A 26201-nucleotide genomic window follows, 5' to 3' on the forward strand; every position below is an offset into this window, starting at 1 on the left:
TTATGTATATGAGATTTACCCAAAACTATTATTGTCACAACGTTATTAACAGCTCAGTTATCATCACAAACTACACACAGAATCTTTATGTTATTCAGCAGAATGAATGCATGGATAGCTGTAAGTGTCAGAAAAGATACACTGTATGCCCAAAAGTTTATAGACACCTGCTCATCCAACTTTCTTCTGAAATCAAGAGTGTTAAAAGGCAGTTTGTCTTCGGCTCTTCTGGGAAGACTTTACATTATATGCTTAAATATTGCTGTGAGGGTTTGATCGCATTCAGCTGTAAAAGCAATAGTGAGGTCAAATGCTAAGGTTGGATCCAATTCCACTCCAATTCATCTCAGGGGTACTGGATGGAGCTCCATCACTCCAGAGAACACAGTTCCACTGCTCCACAGTGCAATACGGGGGGGCTTTATTCTCCTCTAGATGACACTTCGGACTGGGAAGGATGACGTTATGCTCATGTGTGGCTGCTCCAGTGCATCCAAATCTGTTACTAAAGCTTTTCTATGGAGATTAGATCCAATGAGAGAGAAGAAAATTAAGCTCCACTCTTGCTTTAGATCTGAAAAATAATATCTGCTTTAACTGGAAATTAAAGAAATGAAAGAATAATTCTTTTGCACAGTTATAGATAGTGTATGAAATGCTATATCAATTATTTTAATATCTCAAGAGACTTTCTTGGTTGTTAGTCATTGTTCTCTTAGCTTTATTTGTTGCTACTTTCTCTCATTTAGGCACTGTTTAGTATGGATAATGGCTTTAAACTGAGAGCAGTCTGATTGTACCTGCTGGATATGACTGATTATTGGTTAACCTTATATCTCCTTGAGTGCATGTTTTGAAAAATAAGTATGGTCCAGACAGTGTCATTAGGTAGTGTTAATATGATTCCCCTGGTGAGTGCCTGATGGTGTTTCTGTACTTGATGTAAATGTGATTGTATACATTTACACGTACATTGACTGCTGAGATGCTGTTGGCTTCAGTTCACCACTTTGTCAGATCAGGAAGGGCACTAACAAATGATATTGTCTTTGTTATGTCCTAAAATATTTTACAATAGCACATTAGGTAATATGAATGTATATAACTATTGCAGCAGGCCTATAGTGTGGCTTAAAATTAGCAAACATTAGTCCTCTGATATGAAAAGAAAAAAGCAAAGCACCTTAGATAATTCAGCATGAGATTAGTACTGACTACTGGCAATCAAAGTCTATTAATAGAAAATGTAACTGGTTTGTGTGCATTAACATTGTTTTTTAACTACTCTGAATAAAAATGGCTCTGAAGGTATCTTTTAGCTTTTAGCTTACATTTATACCTGTAAGTTATGACTGGACTGGGCAAGAGAATGATTTTTACAAGAGGTGTAACAATTCACAAAACTCTGATTCTTGATTCTACACAATTTTTGAAACAGCAAAAATAAGGAATGGCTGAATTGTTCAATGCTTACATTTTCAATTTATTGGCTTGTTCAGCATTATGAAAGTACAATATTTGAAACAAAAACTGAACTTTATAGTGTCCCAATCTAATGCTTTAGTTCCAAGCTAACATGCTATACAACATATCATTGCTTAACAATACAGTACATGCATTGTGCACTAATACAGTACGATATATTGTATTGTTCCATCCCTAGATTTTACCTTTAAAGTATATAGCATTTAACTTATAACTTTCAGACATACAAATCTGACTGAGGATTGGGTAAGAGAGTGGCTTTTACTAGAGCTGAAACGATTCATAAAATTCAGATTTTGATTCAAAATGATACAGTGGTTCTCAGTTACAGTTTATTAGAGCATTTAACTTTATGAAAGTACAATATTTTAAACAGAATCTGTGCTTTATGATGGAATGCTTTAGCCACAAGCTAACACACTAGCTACAAGCTAACGTGCTAGTCATGATTCAGCAGTACAACGCAATATAATACAATATGCTGTGATACAATTCGATGCGTTGTATTGTTACATCCCTAGCTTTGACCTTTTTATGGTGTATAGCCTTTAATTTTTATATATTATAGCTTTTAACTTACATGAATATATAATTTAAAGGTTTATAAATTGACTGAGGGTTGACTAAGAGAGTGCCTTTTAACTTTTGAGGTGTATAAATCGAGTAACTTATGCTTCAAGAATAAACAGGATTGGCAGGCAGGAGTGAAAAATACTTGAGTAGTTCTAATTTGTTATTATACGCAAATATTATTTATGAAAGATTTATACTTTACTCTAGTGTTATTGAAACGGAATACCCTTAACGTTACTTTCACCCTGTTACATTTCATAGAGAAAAAAATACTATTATTCCTTACATTTTCATTTAGATCGTCAAAGTGGCCGTTGACTTCCACTCAAGTATAAAACTTTAAGTAAAGTATAGTTTTGGACCCACATTTCCATTTTTAACTGAGTAAGATTTTGAGAAAGTACTCATGTCTCCTACAGGTTCTTTGTCATTTTGTCCTGTGTAAAGGCGATGCGAATGAAATGTATTGGAGAAAATCAGTCTGACTGGTTCGCCTCTCCCTCCGAGTGCTCTGGTTGGTCACTGTCTATGATTGACAGGTCCATTAACCAATCATTTGCAAAGGAGGCGTCAGGGGATTTTCAAACCTCAGGAAAAGAGGAGAAAAACTTCCCAAAAGTACCGGTCACTCGAAACGACTCTTGTCAACCTGTCTCTCTTGTCCTCCATCCGTTTAAGACAAGTGGAAATATTTAACGACTATTCATGGATGAATTTGTTGAATAGTGCTCTACAGGATTTAACTTGACGTGTCGCCATGTTTTCATTTGTCACTTTCAACAGTTAAATGGGATTAAATTTACAAGACGGCTCAGCTCATTTTTCTTCCCGCAAAGCTCGCTAACTCAGTCAGGTGGCCGGTTATTCAGTGAACCGAAACTGCCTGCTTTGTTTGACTTTTTCATACATGAGATGGCGGGTGTGACACTTCAGGTAAGAATAAATTAAGTATTTGGCTTTTAGTTTGAGAGAAGGACACTGACGGAGTAGTGAAATAAGTCTGCAAATGTGTGGATAGTGCAAGTTATTAGTTAGCGAGCTGGCTAGCTCACCTAGCTCAGGTCACTAAAGTTAGCCGTTAGCTCTGCAATGTTGACGTGAATATGTGAAAGCGGATAAAACTAGTAAAAGTGTTGAGAAATTTCACTCTTAAGGTCGTGTTTCAGTCGAGAAGTGACTGGTGGACATAACTCGGAAATGAAATTTACTCTCAAGTTCTCTTGGCCAAGCGAATTTCTCAACTTCATAAGAAGCTTAAGAAATCACCGCCTTCAGAGAAAACATTTTCCAGCTTGGTAGGATTTTAAAAACACACCAGACGTGACCGTACACGGATTTTAAAGCCACCCATTCCTGTTCCACTAGAGTAATCATTTTTAAAGTAGTGTTGTTTGTATTTGTCAAGATGTAGAGTCATCGTTAAGGTGGATAGCTGCTTGTTCAGATTTTCAGGTTGAGCAGGTTTGACAGGGCTTGGCTTCCTCTTCTACAGGTGGATATTGTTGAATTTAAGATTTCTTTTCTTGACTTTTTTTAATCTTTTCCGGCAGCTATTGAGTCAAAGGGACACTGTCTAAAAGCAAGCTAGAAGTCAACCTTGAAAGTGATATTTACTTTATGTTTATTGACCCTAGGAGAGACAATGAAACACCGTTCATAGTGAGCCCAGCCATACTTGTTAAAGGGTCATGTATATCCTAAACTTTTGTTGGATTTTATTTTAAGGTCAAGATCTACATGTGACTTTTGTTTGAGTTTATGTATGGATTCATTTGATACTGTGCCTTTAAGACTGATATGTAAATGTCTGTTCCCTGTTCTGATTGGTCGCCCTGTATTGTGCCTCATTCAGTCCAGGCTCAAACACTCCTTATGACATCAGTATGAATGGGTGGGCCAAACTGCTGTAGAAAGACTAGGCAGATATATTACTGGTATGTAAAATCAACTTTAAAATAGGCGGTTCTTGCAGCTTAATATTTATATATGGACTGGGACTTTTTTTTTTAACGATAAGGGCTTACTGTTGGGATATCTGTATTGCCTTGTTTTCTCATTTTGGCCCATTTAGTTAAAATCATTTCAATTTAACTTGTTTGCATCTCTAAATGCACATGATTATGTTATGGTTTGACCCGTACCATGCTCAAGCCTGGGGTCTAATCCTCTTTTAAGAATGCTAAATGTAGAGTGTTGTTGCTGGGTGAAGTCCACAGTTCACACAAAACCAATAATGCTGTGGTTTAGAATGTTTTGTGTTATCAGCTAGCTTTGACATACTCATTACTGATTTAGATTAAAGTGACCAGTTCCCCATCTGCAATGGACACACAACATTAGGCACTCAGATTTTGCCTGACCTCTTTTGCATCATCCTTCCTTTAAAAGCATCGTCATAGGACCTATGGAGCACTGTGCGAATCCTTTTACCATATCTGGTAATGATATCCTGCAGTATCTGCCCTGTGTAGTCTGCTTAAAAATGATAATTAGTTTTCCGTAGTTTATTTAAATGTTTACCTGATCCAGTGGGCAGGTTTTTGATTGGTTCATTAATTATTTAATGTGTTTGCAGACATTTTTTGATAAACTTAGATGTCACACTTCCATTATTGGCTAGTGGACTGGTTCTAGGCAGTACTGATAACATTTTAATCACATTTTTTTTAATATCATGTTATTAGACAATATTTGAAGTTATTGAGGCCGTGCTTCCTGAGTGCTAATCCTTGATCAGAAAATAATCTCTTACAAACCCTACAGTTTCTTTTGATTGGACTCTTTTGTTCTGTTTTCTTGACTTAAAATGCCGTTAAAGGAACCGTCCGCGGTGTTATAAATGCACACCAGACAGAGAAGAGATGTCCAGAAAGGAAACTTACTATATATTTGGTTGTTTTTGTAATGGATTTTACACTTCCAAACAAATTTAAAGAACCCAGTAAATGACATACATTGCAGGTAGCTGTCAGGCCCTGGATACCTTGAATAGGGCCGAACAATTAATTATTTTTATATTGAAATTGCAGTTTGAAAAAGGCAATTATTAAGTAATGAGAGCTGCAATTTAATGATATCCATATGTTATTCACATTATTTAAAGGAGAATTCCACTGGTTCTTTTTCACATTTCTGCATAATTAACTCACTAGGATGTAAACAAAGTCATTCAGTGTAGTTTGTTGTGAAATAACTCTGTTCCAGAGAAAGCTACCAACTCTTACACTGGTAATGATAGGAACTGGATTGTGATGTCTACATCCCATTTTATTTACTATCCTAAACCACCAGTGAATCTATAGAAAATTAAGTTTTAGGCAAAAATCATGTCTCAAACTGTCATAAGACAATATCTCAGGCAGCAGGTAACATATTTGTAACCATCTCATGTAATAACTTTCTGTTAGGGGAGCTTTAAATACATTACAATGCCTCAGAAGTTTGGTTCCCATCACCACCACACAGGTTTCTCTAGAAAGGGGTATTTCCCAACAAATCAATCTGAATGCCTTTGTTTACATTTTTAATGGTTTCGTTTTGCAGAAAGAAAAAAAAAATCCATGGAATTCCCTTTGACGACTCGTAAGTGGGAAAAACTAACCTCATGAAACAGAGTTTGTGAACTGGCTGCCTGACACACTACATACAGCCCTAAAGCCTCAAGTCCAGAAAACGGACTTGTGCTACTTTGTGCTGTCAAAGTATAGGACCACTATTAAAAGCTAATACACTACGTGGGTCTAGCCCTGATTTTTCTGTCAATGTTTTAGGACCTGTGGCAACAGCCCCCTTTTGTGTAGCATGTTCTTTGCTAGGGGTGGAAAATATGAGAATATTGCATTATTTTATGCAATAATTTTAGGAAAGTCAGTGTACTTGTAGTTTTTAATAGTATTTTAAAAACGGTTATGGTGATACACATTGTAAATCATATAAATATCATATGTTTTTACCATATCGGTAAATATCAGTAATACTATCAGTAATACTGATCCATGAATGAAGTTTCTCTTTCCTCCATCCATGTTACTGCAGATTGGTTCCTTGCGGGGCCTGGCCGAGGGCGATCTCCTGGACCCAGCGTTTCAGCAGCGGCTGGAGGATGCGCGTGCCCTGCTGAGGCAGGAGATCCAGCGCGAGCTGAAGATCAAGGAGGCAGCAGGGCGGATGCGGCAGGCTGTCACCAACAAAAAAAGTGCCGCTGATGTGGAGGGCCAGCTGCGTGCCTCCAGTCGCAAGCTGGAGCAGCTCCATTGGGAGCTCCAGGAGCTGAATGCACTCGCAATGGCCACGGAAAAAGAGACCGCCACGGGTGAGAGGGGTACTGTTGTGGTGGTGTAGTGATGTACATTTTCTTTTATTTCATAAATTGAATTTGCCGATGCTAGAAATCTGTAAAATCATTTTGAATCTCATTTGAAATTTGAATATATTCTAGCTGCTCTTGTTTCTTGGTATTGTTGTTGTGCATGATTTGCTTGTATTTTTTGCATGTTTTTCATGTTTACAGCTACCATGCATATGCTAAATGAGCGTATTGTTGTCAACACATTTAATATAAACATAATTTGAGAAACACATTGTGATAGATGTGAAGCCCTACGAGGTGATGTTTTAAACTGATCAACCGCAGACCAATACAGCAAGCTGACGCCTCAGTGACACTTAGAAACCGACTTTAATCAAAAGATGGCAGTATTAGAACACATTTTAGATGATTAAAGTCTACAGCACTTACTGCTTGAACACTTCCTGACTTAGCAACAACTTGTGAAACAGCACAGGCAAAGCTAAACGATAGATTAGGAGGGTATAGTTATGTGGGTGTAGAAAAAAATATGTATGTGTGGAGAATACTTGACACACTTTATTTCATGAATTTTATCATTTATGGTCATTTATAAATGCAAAACTAGTTAAAACATTCTGGGCCACACAGGATTTTTTCAGAAGGTTTAGGCTTGAAGCGACTGGCAATCACATACTAGAAAACTGCTGAGGGTAAATAAACACACATGTTTATCATCATCTTCTTTATCATTTGCGCAGCTGCTCTGCTCCTCGTCCACTCCGCACCACCCATATACTCTGGTCGGGGTCCAGAACTCTGAGACCACCAGTGATAATGCTTTTATTTTGCATTCCAATTTAAAACACTTATGTGAGCGCTTTGTTAAGGACAAAGCTTAGAAGGCAGAGAGCACATGGCTGGTGTTAGAACACTAGCTCTGGCACTGCTTTAACTAGGATAAGTACTCTTTCTGATGTTAGCTAGGTCCAGAAACAGTGAAAATAAATTTCTCTGACCAGTTAACATGATGGGCACATCATCCACTGAGGAGAAAATACTACCTGTAAGAAGATAAGTTTTCATCAGCATCAAACGTTTTACTAACGTTATTTCTGTTAGCTCAATAACTCAGAGAGTCAGCTTCTGTTACGCATCTAACACAAAAACCTACTGATTTCCCTATTTTTGAACAATAAAAAAACTTGAACATGTGTACCTCTATGTGCTGGTACATTTTTATGTAACGCCAGTATTTTCACCTCTAAAGGTTCGCCTATAGCCCTGTGTTAATGTCATCTGAAGTCGACATTAACAATGTTTTTTGTTGGTTTCTGCTCCGTGCAGTTAACTGATTATCTATTCGTTAACACATATCAAAATTAGTCCCTAATCTCAGCAAATAAAAATTGAGTTTTCATCAGTTAAGGTAAAGGCAAAATAAAGCAGAAAATGTATTTATTGAGACACATCATAGGACTTACAAAGCATCATAAAGGTCTATCTTCTGACTGGTGCTCATGGAATACCTTTAGAGGGCAGTGGTGAGTAATGTTTGTTTATTTGAGCTCCACCTGTGTCTCTCAGTTGGAAGCTTCTAAGTATGGACAGTTAAGAAACAACATAGCAAATCGTCCACTTTGGCCGCTTTAAGCTTGTACTTTAATAGTTGCTGACAATGAACAAAAAAATACGAATTATTAACTGCGATTATTTATGCATAATTAACATAATGCATAATTGTTATGGCAATTAATTGTGAGCTAAAATGCCATGATCGTAATAGACCCAGTGGGGGGTAGTTTTTATTGCAAAACACCCCCACTCTACATACGTGACATTTAGCCCACTTCAGCAAAGCTTGTAATGTGTTCACATACTTTGTGTCTAGAAAACAAATATGCTGGGCAGTGCTGCTTTTGTAGTATTTAGTTTTTGACCCTAAATGTCTGACGAGCTGGCTGATAGGCTTTTTTATGACTTCTTTTCCCAGATACTGCCACATCTCCGGATCCCTGCCACTGGGAAGACGCTACATCTCCGCTGGCCAGTCGCATCCGCACTCTGCGGAAACAGCTCACCATGGAGCTGAAAGTGAAGCAAGGAGCCGAGAACATCATCCAGACGTATGCAAACAGCTCGGTCAAGGTGAGGAGCTCCTGCAGTGCCCCTCCCCCCATCTCTACCCCCTTTTAATCTACTCAGTAGTTCTAATTTAATACCAATGCATTATGTTTCTGGAAATCAACTAACCTTTTTTTTCCCTATACTGTGGATTCAGTTATGTTATCATAATTGGCCCTGTCTTTTAGGTTGGGCTTTTGCCAGAAAACCTCCCCCATTCTCTGAAGGCTTTATATTCCCCCTCTTCCCTCCTCCTTTAAACCCCTTTTAGACTGATGGACCCATGTCCTCTAGCGGAGCTGAGATTGTGTTTGACCACGTATTTCTATCAGCCAAACTGCCTTAGAACACTCTGTTCTTGCAGGCTGTGATTTACACTGCTGCTGCCACCATCCTGGAAGCAGACAGCTTGAGTACCAAGCCCGCCGTCTCACATGCACTCTGACACGGTCTTTCTCACACACACACACATGCGTGTTAAGGGGAGGATGCAGGCTGGTTCTGATTCGGTTTCTCTTGTGCTGGGCTTGGCGACAGCAGCAGGGCATGTGACCGAGGGCCAACCAATGCCGTTGCGTTCTGGTCTGGGCCAGCCAGGCTGGGCAAAAACAGCAGCAGTACTGGCACAGAGCTAGCTAACTCTTGTGGAGAAAGAGAAGGAGAGAGAGTGAGAAGAGAACGAGTGAGAAAAGGGGATGTGCAGAGGCATTTGACTGAGGGAGGGGGAGAGAGAGAGAGAGCGCAAGGAAGTGAACAGGATGCAAGGACACTAAAACAATAAGGAGAAGGTGAGAAATGGCTTGTCGGGTGCTGATGAGGAACATGCTGCGGGTCAAGTGGAAAAGGCAATGCCTGAGGTCCAAGCACAAACAGACCATCAGCGTGACCAGGTCTGACTAGGGGCGATAAAAAGACCTTGACTGCAAGAGAGAACGTCTGATGGGGAGAGTGGAAGAAAAAGATGTCTTACAGCAGTGTGAAAGTCCACAAAAGATGACTGATGAGCTGTTAAACTGCCTAGAGCGGGGGAGAGCGCTGTGGACGGTAGTGTTTTTGTGCTTGTTTTCAACTTGTATCTGCTTTGTGGGGTTTTGGATGATCAGCACTCTTTGCAATACGGATTTGGGTTTTAGAAGGTGAAAGTGCCTTGCAAAGCCTGTAGTAGAATGTTGCCTGTCAAGTGACTGCATGTCCATTGTTTACATTACCATACCGCTTAAAGCTGCGTTCTTTAATGTTCTAAATACTGCCCCCTACATGCCATGTAGTCAAAACAATGCCCCTGTCTCTCTACTGAGCAGTGATGCTTCTTGTCCCTTGTCAGCAACAAACCTTGAATGGATTTACTCAGTGTTACTCAGAATTCTGGTTATGATTGCATTTTATAGAATGCAGCTTTAAAATTAGGTTTGTGTTGCCATTACATGTTATTTTGCATGACTGCTCGTAACGCTTTGCTATAAAAATAAAAATAGCACAGTCAGGGTTGTTTGTACAGTATGTGGCTGGGTTTGCTGTACACCTGGATTGCTGTTATAATGGATGTGATCACAGAAAGAGATGGGTGGCTATAAAAGGCTACAGCACAACTGATCTGCTGGTCATCATGTTACTGAAGGAAGGTCAGCCTGTGCTTTCTGACCTTATATTGTGTCTCTCTTTTTTTTCCCCTCTGTCTCTCACTTGACTTTCTCTTGCTCTTACAAACTCTTCCTATCTAACTCTCTGCTCTCTCACTCACACACTTCCTGTGTCTTTATCTTCCTTTCACCCATCTGTCAATCTCCCTCTTTCCAGGATCGAAAGATGCTGTCCACAGCCCAGCAAATGCTGCAGGATAGCCGGACCAAAATTGAGCTGCTGCGCATGCAGATTGTGAAAGTGACCCAGGCCAGAGAGGGAGAGCGAGAGGCCACAGACCAAGATGGTTAGCAGTGACCAACATGGGCAAACATATCTCATATCTTAAAACGCTGTATAAGAAAGCACAAAAATAGTTAGTGACAGTAGGACAGATGAAATAAGTGTAGTTTGAGTAGGTTCCTTGAGTTAGGGGAGGTTCAGCAAGAGGGTTGTTAATAAAGATGTTTCTCCGGAACAGGCTAATTACCTATAAATTCCCATTGCAAGCATTTAATTCCATTGAGTTTCAAATAGTGAATTCCGTGCACCATTCATAAGAGTTATTGCCGGTTCTGTTCTCCAGGCAAATCCAGGCATATTATGTTTATTAATCTTACAAGTGGTCTTCATGCTTGCAGGCCGGCCCTCTGAGACCATCAGTCCCCTGGAGCTGAGGATGGAGGAGCTCAGGCACCACCTGAGAATTGAGGCTGCAGTAGCAGAAGGGGCCAAGAACGTGGTGAAGCAGCTCGGGGGACGCAGAGTTCAGGACCGCCGTGCACTGGCTGAGGTGAGCCAGGCTTTTGTTTGTTGACACTGATTTAAACTAGTCATGTGTATTTGCATCTCATCATGAAACAGGTGCTACCGAATAGGGATTGAAAAATTGGAAACCAAAATAGGTCTTTTCAGCAGCTCAGTAGTGATGTAGCATTTCAGCTGCGGCTAGAGAATGAGGAAATTATATTTATCCTGTAGAAATATAGAGATACATACAGATATAGAGCAATTAACCACAGCTAGTGTATACTGACTACATAAACCACATAGTAAGGGTTGCATGACTACAAAGTGGACAGTTATGTGATGAAAGGTGCCAGGCCGTTGCCGTATGTCATGTACCTCCACTCCCAGTAGCCCCTCTGAGGCCAAGTCCCTGAGGATGCGGACTGGTCTAGTCTGTGCAACCCCTACTGTATTCATTAACGGCAGCACCTTTTTTCATACGCTGAACGTTGTGCAAGAGCTTTTCACATGCAAGTGTGTGGAATTTCTCTACAGTTTCACTACTTCAGTGTTCTTGTTGATGTAAATCCATTTTGTTTGTCCAACATCTGAGTAGACTGCATTTTTGTGTTTAGGCCCAAGCCCGTTTGCAGGAGTCCTCTCAGAAGTTGGATCTTCTGCGTCTGTCTTTGGAGCAAAGGCTTGGAGAACTCCCCCATGACCATCCTAAACGAGGGGCCATTAAAGAAGAGTTGACTGTTGGTGCCTCTCCCACTGTAGGCCTGCAGAAGGAGCGACAACACTCTTCATCCTCTGCATCCTCCTCATCGTTCTTCAAACCAGCCAGCCTTACAGGTACAAGCACTGTGTTCTTGGCCAGACTTAAACGGTTCTTGGCTTGGGTGCACAGTTCTCAGAAAATCTCTTAATTGGTGTGTAACGGTAGTGCTCAAAATTTCTGTCTTGGGGAAAGAAAATACAGTGGTTGTGGTGGGCTGAGGGACAAAATGACAAAATAATATACAAATAAAGAAGCTAGGTAGGTTTCAAATTAAGTTTTAAACATTACTCTCTATTTTGTTCTTTTATAACTTTGAAAATGCCATTTTACAAATGCTATTGTATAAAAACCTGTTTGTTTTCTCATTGAGTGTTGGGATGGGATTAGGGTAACTTTCTTAGTGGCCCAATCAAATGTCCTCACAGGCCAACTTTGCCAGCAGGCCATATTTGTGGTAGCCCTGGTAATAGAACTTTTACATTATGTGGACGTTCTTTATATTCATTAAACTTCTGAAAAAATGTCTTCACATATCTCATTTACAAAAAGGTTTTTTTTTCTTCTCAAAGGAAGGTTGCAAAGCTCTTTTGGGAACCAGAAGTGGTTCTTTTATATAATCACCCCAAAGATCCCTTTTTAGCACTTTCATTTTTAAAAGGTTATATTTGTTCTTGGATATTGGATTTTAGATTTTATTAATGTTATTATATTTAAATACCAAAAGAAATTACCATTGTCATTAATTGTGGTTTATTGGGAGTATTAGTAAATGTGTGAATTATGTGTACAATCTTTGCTAAGGGTGTTTGTTTGTGTAGGTCGGCTGGAGGTTAGGTTGATGGGTTGTCAGGATCTGTTGGAGTCTGTGCCAGGCCGTTGCCGTATGTCATGTACCTCCACTCCCGGTAGCCCCTCTGAGGCCAAGTCCCTGAGGATGCGGACTGGCCTGTCCACACGCAGCACCAATGGCAAGACGGCCAAGACCGACGATCTGTCCAGTGAGTCCAAAGGTCACATGACTAAAAATCTGGAATTCCATGACTACTGCAATTGCCATTGAGGTCATTTTGACAAAACAAAAAATAACTGTAAAAATAAGTATTTTTGGATTGTTTCAAGAAATTACAAATTTTAATTCTGATTTTTGATGATCCTTTATTAATTAATCCATAAACGACAGTACTAGACAACAAAGGCTGTTTTTTAATGGATAATTTGATGGATTTGCTTTCCGTAGTCATATTCCCTAATCTGTTCCATAGTATTGCTAATGTTTTGTTCTATTTTGGCCTGTTTTAAGCTATTTGCCAGTTTCCAGCTATTTTGTGTGGTAAATCAGATGAGGTGAGTTGGCTACTGAATAACTGCTGATATAATAACATCCACCTCTTTGGAATAGCAGGAAGAAAGTCCAGTGTATACAGTCAAAATGACTACTAATGGCCATACAAGCTAGAAATACGTAACTTTTTGTGCTTTGTAAAATTGGTTTCATAACATTGTCAGACTAAAATGTACACTCATTCAAAGTCAGGAAACATTAGATATGGGGGGGAGTTATATTGTCAAAACTGTCACATCACACTGTCACAATGCAAACTATCACAACATTTCAAAATGGTCAAAATGACCACTTCTGCCTTTCTAGTGTTAGAAAACAGACTCAATGTTTTGACTTTCAAATGACAGAATCACTTTTTTGTCTTCTTTTCTTAGTTGCTAGATTCAGAGTAAGGTAACTACCAGTGAGCAGAGTCATGGGTTTCATGGCTGAGTCAGTTTCTTAAAGTTGTGCCCAGCAAAAATGGTGTAGTAGGAAAGGTATTGTTACATTTAATGGGAAATGGACTAGTGCATATTTGTGTTTTTTAATTACAGATATTTTTAAAAAGCTCTGTGTAATTCAATCGTTGAGATGAAGTAACATCATTCAGAATAGCTTGATTTTAAATGGTTCATTGCAGAGAAACGTATTCAGATTCTCTGACTTGCTGACTCTTCTGTCGTAAGGACAAAATTGTGCAGAAATGTAAAACAAAAAATCAGTGGAATTCCCCTTTAATTACAGACATCTTGTTTGTGTATGCGTTCTGTCCTTCATTGCAGCGGAGATCAGCGCAGTGTTGAAGGTGGATAACCGGATGGTGGGCCGCACACATTGGAGGCCTGTGGGTAAAGAGGCTTGGGATCAGAGCTTCAGCATCGAACTGGAGCGGGTCAGTGATGAAGAACCCATACATACATACATACATACATACATATGTAAATGAATAAATACATTTGTTTATTTAGCAATAGCTCAAAGGTGCACCCCCTAAACCTGAGAGAAGCTTGAAGCTGATGTGTCTCAAATGTTACCCAGGAGATAAAGAAGTCTAGTTGTTAAGGGTCCTGTGCATCATCAGACAACAAAAATGCTTGTTGTGACTAGACTGTTGGCAGCTATTGCTGTTTGTCTATAGACTTTCCTTTGACTTCATCAACACAGCTTTGCTAGTAAAGTGCAATCAGCCCCTCCAAGCCTTCCTCTCTCTAACTGTAATCCATAACTAATCCCCCAACATCACTCTAATCTTTTACTCGCCTCGGAGGCCAAGCACGGCGCCTGAATTCTGGCCAAGGCTGCCTTCAATTCTGGTTCCCAGAGATTGTCTTTGAAGGTCAGCCTCAAGCTGATTCGGTTGTATCTGCTCAAAATGAGAACATCGTTTTCTATCGGATATGGAGATGTTAGAGATGTTGTACATGTCTTAACTCCAGTGCTTCACTACGGGGTGAAATTGTGTCCCACTGGGGTGGAGTTATCTCCTGCATATTGTTTAATATTACGTGTGACTAGCAGCATGTATATGCCTTGCGTTAGCAGAATGCATTATACATGAGATCTGTTTTATTGCATTAAACATTTTTTTTATCGCAGAAAAGTCCATTTCCAGTCAAGTTGATGTTCAAGTTGATGTTCACATTAATAGAATGCATCTTAGTGTTTCTGGCTGTTGACATATGTGTTGTGTAGTAATAACATGTTCTATCCTTTGCCTTCATCAACACTGCGTTTTATTAAAGTATAGTATAGTAATAATAATGAGCATGGTATAGTGGGCTGAAATTGAAAAATGAGTCAAAAGATTGTGTTCACATGAGCTTCTCTGGCTCTTCTAGTCACGGGAGCTGGAGATTGGAGTGTACTGGCGAGACTGGAGGGCCCTGTGTGCCGTAAAGTTCCTTCGTCTGGAGGACTTCTTGGATAACCAGCGGCATGGAATGTGTCTTTACTTGGAGCCACAAGGCACACTGTTCACAGAGGTATGAGCGCATTTTAGTTTAAGCCGTTGGCTGAGGGCTATGGCTTGTATTTATTTTGATATGTGGTTGGTTGGTTGTTCAGCCTTACATGGGCCATATTTATCTGAGGCTTCAGCTTGTGTTGGACTGCATGCATTAATTACATTAGTTTACCCAATCTGAAGTGTTTAATTTGTTTCCTTTAGCAGTTTGTGGTGTTCTTCAGAAATGAATCAAATGAGAGCTGTGTTGAAAATGTATATTCGTTTAATTGCAGGTGAGGTTCATCAACCCGGTCATTGAGCGGCACCCAAAACTACAGAGACAGAAGCGTATATTTCCCAAAGAGAAAGGTACACTTATAACCCATAAAATCCTGGGGGCATAAATGTCCTATAAAACAAAAAAGAGCGACTAAGTATTATAAACCTGTGAAAGTACGGGGTGTATAATTACCTGAAGTAAGCAAATGTTTGGCTTTCCTCATAGACAGATGAAAGCTTTTAGATCACTAGCTCTCAATCTGAGGGTTGCACCCTCCTGTAGGAGGACACAAAATTATTTAGTTCATGGAACTATTAGTAGAAAAGCATGTATACTTATATTTTTGATAATATTTGATGTTTTTATTATTAAACTCTTCCATGCTGATGTCAAATTGTCATTATAAGCTAAAACTGAATGAATGAGTGCATGCACACTGAGGCAAGTGTAACTCCATTTCTGATTGGATGCATTCAGATCTAGTTGTCCTGATCCCAGGGTGAGCATGCATACTGATTGAATCTGTGTGTGATCTAAACTTAGGCCTGCAATATTATTTACGATGTACCGTCATCCAACTGTGCCCCCAGACGTCATCAATTAATGATACCGTTGTGGGCAGCGGTTTCAGCTAGCTTTCCAAAAAAAGGTGCAGAAAACGAAGCGTAAATATAGCTGGTAATGTTCTAATACCACACTACCTGTCGGGCCTGTCTAAACCAAAAAAATAAACATGCATTCTGGATAGAAACTGTTGCTCTTGCTATTGTTTGGTCATTTTTGGTAATTTTTCAAGTTTTAATAAATCATGTGTTTGTAGCCTATAAATTGCTTCTTGTTAGAATAATAAAACAGCTTAAGCTTCAGCATGTAAAGTGACCTTTGTTAACCCCGTTCGTGTTTTGTGAGGGAAGCCGTTCTCTGTGTGGAAGGTTAACCTTGTGCTGCTACAGAACGTCCTGAGGCCAGACAAAATATCAGGCCTTATTCAGTACATGCACTTACGTTACACATTAAAAGAAAACTGGTTAAGAGTAAACCGACTGCAAGACAATTATAATTACTTTTGTGCATCTTAAAGCTGTGGATGGCAAGTTTTCAGATATTTAAGTTATTCTTTCATCATGCATAACCATTTTTTCCTTGAGTAAGTAAAATTCTGGGTAGCACTTTCTAGCCAATTATCTTTTCAAATTGCCACAGGGGTACAAAAGTAACTCCTACAATTGGGGGAGTGGTACTGGTAGCTAGCAACCTATTGACTACCTAATTACTTTTATTTTTTCTTTACATATGAGAACACTGAAAAACAATTTTTAGAGCATCACAAGGTTTAGCATCCTCACTTCTGCAATTTTCAACATGATGTGAAGCACCTTGTACATGGCATGTACCTCACACGCTCACTCAGTTTAGCAGGCCAAATACTCTCCAGAAGGGGGCATTCTTAGCACTCAGTTGGTGCTTTCTGTTAGTGGTTCTTGTGGTATCAAGTGGCATCAATGAGAATTTTCCCTTTTTTCCCCCCATAAGGTAAAAACTTCCTGCGGGCGGCACAGATGAACATGAACTTTGCCACGTGGGGGCGCCTGATGATGAGCGTTTTGCCACCCTGCAGCAGCACCATCACAGCCATGAGCCCACCACTGGCCGCCTCTGACTTGCCCTCCCCCCCGTTGCCTGTTGGGCCTGACCCCACTTCGCCACCGTCTAAGGAGAAAACTTCCATATCCACCCCTCCTCCTCCAGGGTAAGCCTCTTTTTACAGCCAGCATTACTGGGGTTATGTTAAGTAGTGTCATGGTGGTATCTGTTATGTATCTGTTATGTCTGGAACTAGGACCTCAGTAGTCTTGGTACTACATGTTTTAGGTCTTTCTATAGATGTCCAAACTAAGCTTAATCCACATCCTCTTTAAAAGCAGGTTATGACTTGCTGTGTTTATGATCTACTAATTTGCCATCACTGTGATTCTTTTATTGCTTGCTGCTTACAGAGACTCAGCAGTTGTCAAGCTGAACTTCAGCGAGGAGCGACCTCCTAAACCCCCACGCCTCTACCTGACGAAGACCCCCTCATCAGACGGCCCAGTGTCCATGGTAAGCTCCTACACATTACTGGATGAAATGTATTGCTCATGTCCATCATTCTTTAAAATTTATGATCTTTCCCTTCTTGTGCAGAACTCCAAAGGGAATTCTTGTGAAGATCCCAAAAACAGAGCCGTGCATCAGCCCGCACCTAAGTAAGCTGCCAGTGGCATCTGTGAAAGTTTAAATAGACTCTCTAATTAGGCTTTTTCTCACTCTGTCTCACATGTTCACACATTCCCTCTCCTGAATTTCCATCCAACCATATAATGTCTTTCTCTTGTTTCTTATAGAGTGTCTGCAGGTCCTTAAAAGATCTTACATTTAATTGAATTAAATTAAGGCCTTGAAAAGTCTTAAATGTTTATACTGTTTCTTCCGTATATTTCCTTGTCTTAAATGTGTAACAGTGTAATGCCATTGGATTTGTAGTTTGTACTTGTGCAGTTTGGATGTATTTATCTACAATTCAACGACAGTTGGGGCAGCAAAAGGGCTTTTGCCCTAGTGGTCCTAAATTAAAACTGGTATTAGAAAGATCTTGCATTTCTTTTGTCTAGTACATGTTGTGTTTTCCTCAAATGCGTCTTCCTTCTGTCTGTTCAGACTGACTGACTGCTTTGCTCATGTCTTCTCCTGCTTCTCTTTTAGAAAAAAGGAGTGGCTTCACATGGAGGATTTCAACTGTGTCTCCGTACTTGGTAGAGGCCACTTCGGAAAGGTACAGTTTCAGCCCTCAGCTTCTCTTTGCGACGTTAAGACTGCAGCATCCAGATGCATTGCTGCAGAGTCTTTCTGTCTGTCCTGTTGCAGGTGCTGCTGGCAGAATACAAGAGAACAGGGAAGTTGTACGCCATTAAAGCCCTGAAGAAAGGGGATGTAGTGACGCGCGATGAAGTTGACAGGTGAACAGTGGTCTCTTTATTTAGTACCTGAAGGAATACCAAAAATGTTAACACTGCTGATGAATGAGAGCTGTGTAAATTAAAGGGGCATTCTGAACTTTAATTAGAGTTTTTTGTTTTTTAATTTGGAAAATCTTACTTGAGAGACTCACGTGTCATGGCACCACTGTAGGTACATTTAGAACAGTGGTTACATTCCTATTTTTGTCGAAGTGCCCCTTCAAGATGCTATTAACCTTTATTTACATTGTTAGCTTTATTAAAACAGCAATATGTAAGATTTTTTTTATTTGAAAGAAGTAACAGTCATGGGAGTCATATAATTAATTCATTTACATCTTTTGAAAACACATCCTTCATCAGTTTTTAACTTGTTCTCGTGGATTACTTTTTCAACTTGCAGTCATCAGATTCATCCACTCGGGGAAGGGGTCTGAAGCACAACAAGCATTACAAAATGTTCTTCTGCACGTTGCATGCAATTATATATTTCCACCAGAGAGGTCTCCAAATCCCTAAATCTTACATAGAGTAGCTTTAAGGCTTGTTAATGTATGCTATGTTTACTAGCTAGGAAAAGTTCAAATCCAAAAAAAAGGTGACAATCCTGATTTGTTTAAATAGGCTACACATGCATGTTCCTAATATTGACATTCCATAGGATGCCCGTTTTCTACTTCTGATGATTTTATTGGGCTGTATATGCACTCTCTTTCAGTTTATCAAAAAAAAAAAACTGTACTACTAATTCTACTACATTTTATATTCCATTTAGTCTTGTGTTTTTAATAGAAGTTTTGGTTTATATTTTGCATGTACTCCACCAGTTTGATGTGCGAGAAGAGGATTTTTGAGACCATTAATGCGTCCAGTCACCCATTTCTGGTGAATTTGCATGGTTGCTTCCAGACGTGTGATCACGTGTGCTTTGTTATGGAGTACTCGCCTGGGGGAGACCTGATGACCCACATACACAACAGCATCTTCACTGAGCGGCAGACCCGGTACGTTACACACACATGCGCAGCATTTCTTGCATGCACGTGTGCACACACTGCCTCTTTCACTAGCAGCTTTAAATGCTGTTCTTACATACATATGAACATGCACTCTCATGCACAAAGCTTGTATTTTTTACCTGTTCACTCCCCAGTACATGGGTTATTGTTCATAAGCTGATGGTTCTCTAAGGGAAAACGGTACTAATTTTAAATCTTCCAGTCTTAGAAACAACACTTGTAGATAGATGTACAGTCACCAAAATGGACCTGTTGTATTTACATCTGGTTAAACAAGCTGACTTAATGCTTTTCTTCTGTTCTGTTCAGGTTTTATTCAGCCTGTGTACTTCTGGGTCTTGAGTTTCTGCATCAAAACAAAATTGTTTATCGGTAAATATTCCATTAATGTTCTGTGCTTAGAACTACAGCTCCCGGTCACTTTAACATGCATACTAAATTCAATTCTTTTTTTTTATTAAACAGGGACTTAAAGTTGGACAATCTGTTAATGGATGCCGATGGCTTTGTGAGAATAGCAGATTTTGGTCTTTGCAAAGAAGGTGATGTCAAATATTTAATATTTTGTTTAACTGTTCTATAATACATTCATAAAGGCTTGTTAAATCTTGATACTTAACCAATAGTAGGGAATATATTTGTTCAATTGCTTCAGGAATCAATGACCCCGTTTAACATTTTGCTGTTTGTTTGTGTTCAGGTATGGGGCACGGTGACCGTACATCTACATTCTGTGGCACCCCAGAGTTCCTGGCCCCTGAGGTTTTGACAGACAGCACCTACACACGTGCTGTGGACTGGTGGGGCCTTGGAGTGCTTATCTATGAGATGTTGGTGGGAGAGGTCCGTTAAAACCCTGGCTTCATGCTATTGCAGACTTAAAAAAAATATGCAATAAACCTTGTTATTTATGATCACAGTCTTTGGTCAGTTCTGGTTACAGCTTAAGATCAGGAAGCATTATATCCCAGTGAAGCCTAGATACTAGCCAACTAGCCAACCAGCATGCTTCACTGTAGCTTCTATTACCAGAGAGGCAAACCATGTGAAATTTTAAACAACATGATTGCTGTCCTTGTATTTAATTGCCTTGTTTTTGTAATAATGGATCACATACCACAACAAGTATTGGCTGAGAAACCAGAAGCCTAACTTTTACAGCACTAGGTTCTACAGTGCAAGCAAAAGGCTCACATTTGTTTTCTGATAAATGTGAACAGAATTTAGGATCACTGGTGCAAGAGTAGATTATGACCTGAGTTGCATACGACTTCACTAAGTATGAATAAAAACATGCAGATTTTTTTCAACAGTGGTGTGCCCCTAGAATGCTATTTTGACAGGACATAATGAGAAAATTAGCCCACTTGGCTGATTGCATGTGTCACAAGAAGCTTAGCAAACAAATAACAAGTTTAAGCAATAAAGCCTCACTGTTTAATCAAGAACTGCAGTGTTGTAGAGACTCATGTTGCAGTTAATGTAAATCTCACACATTTTCATAACCTTGAAATAGATTTTCACCCTGAGCTGCACAGCCTCATCACCAAAACAGTTCAACTGCACAATATTGATTTCACATGCTAGGTTTTTATTGATTGATTGATTGCAGGGGGGCCCATAGCTACAACCCATATTAAATGAATAAACACAGTATTACACCAATGTATGGTGTAATCATTTTGTTAAAGTCTGAAGTAATAATGCTGAGATTTCCCCATGTAACTGATTATACTGTCCTTTTTTCAATGATGTGGGTACGAAGGCTTAATCTTAACTTTTGTAAGACAACTCCCAAAAGTGTTCTTCCACTGGTATCTGTCAATCATGATAATGGTAGTGACTCGTCTTTCTATGCGTCTGTTTCTCCCACTCAGTCTCCTTTCCCAGGAGATGATGAAGAGGAAGTGTTTGACAGCATAGTGAATGATGAAGTGCGCTACCCCAGGTTTCTCTCTCCAGAGTCAGTCTCTATAATCCAGAAGGTAACTCTTCACTCACTTTCTTTTTTTTGCATAGCACCGTAAGTGCAAACCTCAGGCAGCCTTACAGGCCAGCCTGTCATCTCATAGGCAGCTGCTTTGTTCGATTATGCAATAAAGAGACTTCAATGTTGAAAGCCTGCAGTATTTTTATCCTCTATCCAAAGAGTTCAAAGTGCAAGTTATATCTAAGCTATGTTCTAAACTGTAGATGCTGTAACAAATGTTATTTCATTGCAAGTGCCAGTGCAGACACAATATATATTTGCGAATAGTTTGTTCTGGGTGGTATTGATAAATTTCACTCTCATGATTTTTCACAAATATCCTACGGTATCAGAAGATGCCAGTTTCCTTTCATAATGTTAATGAGCCCATGCTGCCTGAGTACTGCTACTAATGCTTAAAGCAAGTCCTGCATACCTGCCATTGTTGTTGCAATTGGACTGTTGGATTTGATTTCTTTTCTTAAGGAAACCTAGACAAAAAGCACATTTCCATAAAGATTTTTTACTGTTCATTTAGTTCTGTATTTTGAATTGTTCTTTCAAAATCAATGGAAACAAACAAGATATTTTGTAGTTAACAAATGGCATTTCTCCACCGGGCATTATGGTACACCATAACCTTCAATACCTTCTGAAACTAAAATCAATATGCAGCTAGGGTTGCCAGGTGTGGATAAAGTGCCATTCTAGTGTCTCTCTCTCTCTCTCTCTCTCTCTCTCTCTCTCTCTCTCTCTCTCTCTTTCTTTCTCTTTCTTTCTCTTTCTTTCTTTCTTTCTCTTTCTCTTTCTTTCTTTCTCTTTCTCTTTCTTTCTCTCTCTCTCTCTCTCTCTCTCTCTCTCTCTCTCTCTCTCTCTCTCTCTCTCTCTCCACATAAACTATACTGACTAACACATCAAATTGGCCACTGGTGTCATTGCCATTTTCAACATATTGTTTAGTATGACATCATATTCCGGACTTCATTCAAATTTAAATAGAAATTTAATTCTAATCTAATTCAAATTTGTATGTACAATTGCTTTTCCAGTGTGAGTGCACATTATTTAAGACATAATTCAAATGCAAAATTTGTTATTGCATTTGCATTTCTTTGCATAATGGCTGTTAAAGTTAACATGGAAAAGCAAAGTATTGTTGACATCGCATTTTCATTGTCTTAATGGTCTAACAAATTAAAAAAAGGAAAAAAACGTTGCCTAAACTTTGGTGTTACAGCAGCATAGTTAGATGCTTGTTTACGATATGGAGCTAGCAATAGCAACCACTGCTATCAACATTTTAACACTCGCTAACCAGGCAGAGGAGAATTCTGTCCAAAGTGATTATTGTATGGAAGTGATTCTTGCTTGTTACGGTTATGAACACCAATGTTAGTGACACTGTGCCTGGATTTCCACAGAGGCTTGCAGGACTGTCTGAAGAACGCTGGTCCTGTTTAAAATTGCCCTGCACGTTTTAGTGTGTACCCTCCTTTAACACACCTGGTACACATAGTTAGCAGTTGTTAATGAGCTGTTGTTTTGTGAGGTAGTAATTCCTGACTGACTAGGAGTGCTTGTGACTGTTACAAGCACCAGTGTTAGTGACATGGTGACCGGTGTTGCTGATTCAGTTCCCCCTCAAATTTGTTGCACCTTCACGAATAAAGCCCTCAGGACTGCCCATTCATTGAGCAGAAATCAGCACCAAACACAGCAACTACAGAAACGAAAAGGTTCAAGAAAGGTGTAAATCTTTGCGTTAATCAGATTAGATTTTTGCTGTCCATTGTCTCATCGCTACGTGAACGTGCGTGTCATCGGCCATGATTTATCAGGGGGAATGTGAATTTGAGAAGGAACTGGATCAGATGCAACATTGGCTTCAGGCAGAGGTTCACAGGACTGTCGGAGGAGCTGGTTAACAGCACCTTACTATTTGTAATGGGTTTGTTAAAGCAGTGAAAGCACTGAAATGTGCAGAGCAGTGTTTCTCTACTGTTTCTCTTCTGCGAGCCTCCGGTCACAGTGTCAGGAACATAGGTGCGTGTAACGCACACAAGCTCTCTTCAAGAATCAGAAATCACTTCCACACAAAAATCACTTAAGGTAGAATTCTTCTTGGCCTTGTTAGCAAGTGTTAAAATGTCAGTAGTGGCGGTTGCTATTGCTGTCTCCGCATCTTAAACAAGCATCTAGCTCTGCTCCACAACTGCCAAAGTTTAGACTCGTCACTTCCTCCTCAGACCCCACACTCAAAAGTCCCTCCCGATGTCCTTTTGATTGACAGCAAACCTTGATGATGGTGAGATGCAGTTGCAAACCGGATTGCAGTAGCATTTTCGTTTTGGCAAAGCTGAAGCGCTGCAATGCAATTTCCGCCACTATGAGGAAATGCAATTGCAAACAGGCATTTGTTATTCTGTTTTCAATATGTCAAACCATTAAGACAAGAAAAATGAAATGTGAAAAGGATTTAGCTTTTCCATATTAACTTTAACAGACATTATACACAGAAATGATAATGCAAGTATGTTTTGTATTTAATTTTATATCATTTTGTACTAGTTTTAAATAATGCACACTCACATTGGAAATGCAGTTGTAAATACACAATTGAATTAGCATTTGCAAATTTGCATCTGAATTTAAATAAAGTCTAGATTAGGCTGCCATGGTTTAGTACATTAGCTAATTTCAATTCAATGTAATAAAAAAAGCACATATTTATCAAACTTTCTTAACACAAAAAAGAGACGAGTTTAAAAAAACAAAACAAAACAAAGCAAAAAAACAGCCACCTCCTACAACAAAGGCTCTCAACTTTTGATGCTGTTGTAATACGACAACCTTATGTGCGACGCAATCAGGTGTTGCGACTTGGTACTAATAGGTTGTCTTTTCTGTTGCCTGGTGGTCCAGTCATTCTTGTGGGTAGTGATATTGCTCTCTCTTTCCCCATAGCTGCTGCAGAAAAACCCAGAGAAAAGACTAGGCGCTGGAGAGCAGGATGCTAATGAAGTGAAAAGACACAGGTTCTTTCAGGTGACCGTTTTCGTTCATTCAAAGCTTCTTTTATAGACTTATTTAAAAATATACCATCATACAATGTCTCTTTCATATTGACTTGTTTTTGTAACTGCACACAGGGAGTGGATTGGGAAGCCCTGTTAGCCAAGCGAATCAAACCTCCATTCCTGCCCACAATCAAAACAGATGCGGACGTGAGTAATTTTGACGAGGAGTTCACACGCCAGAAGCCCGTGCTCAGCCCTCCGCAAACGCCCTTGTTTCTCACAGCCGAGCAGCAGGAGATATTTGCAGACTTTGACTTCTCCTCACTGCACTGACTGCCTGGGACTTGAAGGATAAGCAGTTCTGACATATCGAGGCTCTGTTTCCTATCCTGCTTGTGCTCCCTTTTTTTTAATTCTCTCTGTCTCTCTAACTACCTACCTACCTATGCAGCAAAACCAAGTAAAGTTGGCTCAGTGTTACCCTTTAAACTCTCTTTGTGCTGTCATGCAACTTGAGCTACACCTGAGTTCCTTCCAAAGCCAATACAGACCTGCTCTGAAGAGAGAAAGAAGGTGGAGCAGTGCCTGCAATGACTCGCATATTACCAGAACACTGCTACTCTGTCTCAAGAATAGAGGACCCGTTATCACTGTGAGTAAGCTAAGCTTTTACCTGCCCTGCAGTGCTCCTGATTGGTTGGTTATGTGTAGGTGTGGATGTGTTTAGCCTCTGTCTTGTACTGTTTATTGTCTGCACACTTTTGTAATAGGAAGCCTCCAGTTGCCCCCCCCCAGTTCATGTACATTTGTGCAGCATTGTCAGTGGTCTCCCAGCTTAGTACAACTTTGAAGTAGGCGTGGTGATGTATCATGATACTTCACCATTTACGTGTCATGTTTCATTTTTCTGAGGTTTTAGAAGTTGGACCACTGGGAAAAAAAAAAACGGTACTGGAAAAAACAGTGGTATAAAAAAGAAACTATTGATTCATATTATTGAGCGATTTGCATACTGCGCTGCAGGCCTAACTATGCTCTTTGTAATGAAACATGCAGCTGCTCAGTGGTCCTTAAGTACTGACGATATCTATGATATCGTGACATTTATCCCAATAACACAATTTGCCCAGCCCTACTTTGAGGCATTCTTGCACTGAAACTGAACAGATAAGGATTGTGTGAACAAATAGCGATTGAGATGGTGTCCTTGTCTGGACCTCCACTTTTAAGGATGTACCAACGAATGCAACTCTAAACTGTATATGCACCTTGAAACAATGAGATGGAAGCAACTAAATGATGATGGTGACCAAATGCTTGTTAAAATGGTAGATCGAATGCTTGGAAATTAAGCTCCTAGAAACTCTGGTTTGTCTGTACGCTGTGTACTGTATCTGTGTCAAAGGTCTGTAATTGAATACGTGACCTGGCAGAGCTCGTGGATCAAGACTCGTCTCTCAACTGGCTTTGATCCACATCATTTTCCAAATGAAAGCAGTGCTGGACCTGGTTGCCTTCTTTGATCTGATCCAGAAGCCTTCACTTATTTTAAAAGTAATATCAATGTTAACAAGGTAGAGATGGTCTTGGACCAGGAAGACAACTTACCAGCACTAAAATGACCCCACCCTGCCTGTCTGTCTGTTGTCTGTGCACTAGCTTATTGTGATAGACCTCAAGTTTAAAGGTACAATAGGTATTTTTTTTTATATTCAGTTTGTAACTTTGATGTCTTGAAGCAACTTCCATTTTTAGCAATAGGTAAAAGAAAGAAATGGATCATAGACTGATATGGCCTTTCACCTCTTTGTATCGGTAAATTGCACAGAACATATTCTCATCAACACTCCGTTAAATTTGTTTTATTTAACATTTTACATATTGTACCTTTAAGCCAACTTAGCTAATTCCGTTCTGTCTGATGTTCCAGCATGGTAGATATAGTGCATTTACAATGTATCTACACTATTTTAAAGCAGCTAAAGTGTTGAATGAGAACAACTGTAATATGCTGTAATCTAAACAGGTTCTGTGTTGGTCTGTATTTACAT

At 39.6% G+C, this 26201-nt stretch overlaps 1 protein-coding gene across 2 annotated transcripts; it reads left to right on the forward strand.

Annotated features, from left to right (window-relative positions):
- The first annotated feature begins 2685 nt into the window (after positions 1–2685).
- Positions 2686–25871, forward strand: pkn3 (protein kinase N3). Of its 2 annotated transcripts, XM_036580392.1 has the most exons (22): positions 2686–2991; positions 6094–6370; positions 8340–8494; positions 10268–10397; positions 10732–10883; positions 11455–11674; positions 12419–12598; positions 13707–13816; positions 14763–14906; positions 15163–15238; positions 16683–16899; positions 17147–17249; positions 17334–17395; positions 17892–17961; positions 18054–18145; positions 18973–19149; positions 19474–19536; positions 19630–19706; positions 19865–20007; positions 21042–21149; positions 24098–24178; positions 24283–25871. In XM_036580392.1, exons 1-22 carry the CDS (start codon positions 2971–2973, stop codon positions 24481–24483), a joined length of 2859 nt encoding a protein of 952 aa, XP_036436285.1. In that variant the 5' UTR covers positions 2686–2970; the 3' UTR covers positions 24484–25871. The 2 variants fall into 2 exon arrangements, with proteins under 2 accessions (XP_036436285.1, XP_036436286.1); XM_036580393.1 differs by lacking the exons at positions 2686–2991; positions 6094–6370; positions 8340–8494 and adding an exon at positions 9113–9514.
- The last annotated feature ends 330 nt before the right edge of the window (positions 25872–26201 follow it).

Source organism: Colossoma macropomum, unplaced genomic scaffold (assembly GCF_904425465.1).
Source record: "Colossoma macropomum unplaced genomic scaffold, Colossoma_macropomum, whole genome shotgun sequence".
NCBI classification, from domain to species: domain Eukaryota; kingdom Metazoa; phylum Chordata; class Actinopteri; order Characiformes; family Serrasalmidae; genus Colossoma; species Colossoma macropomum.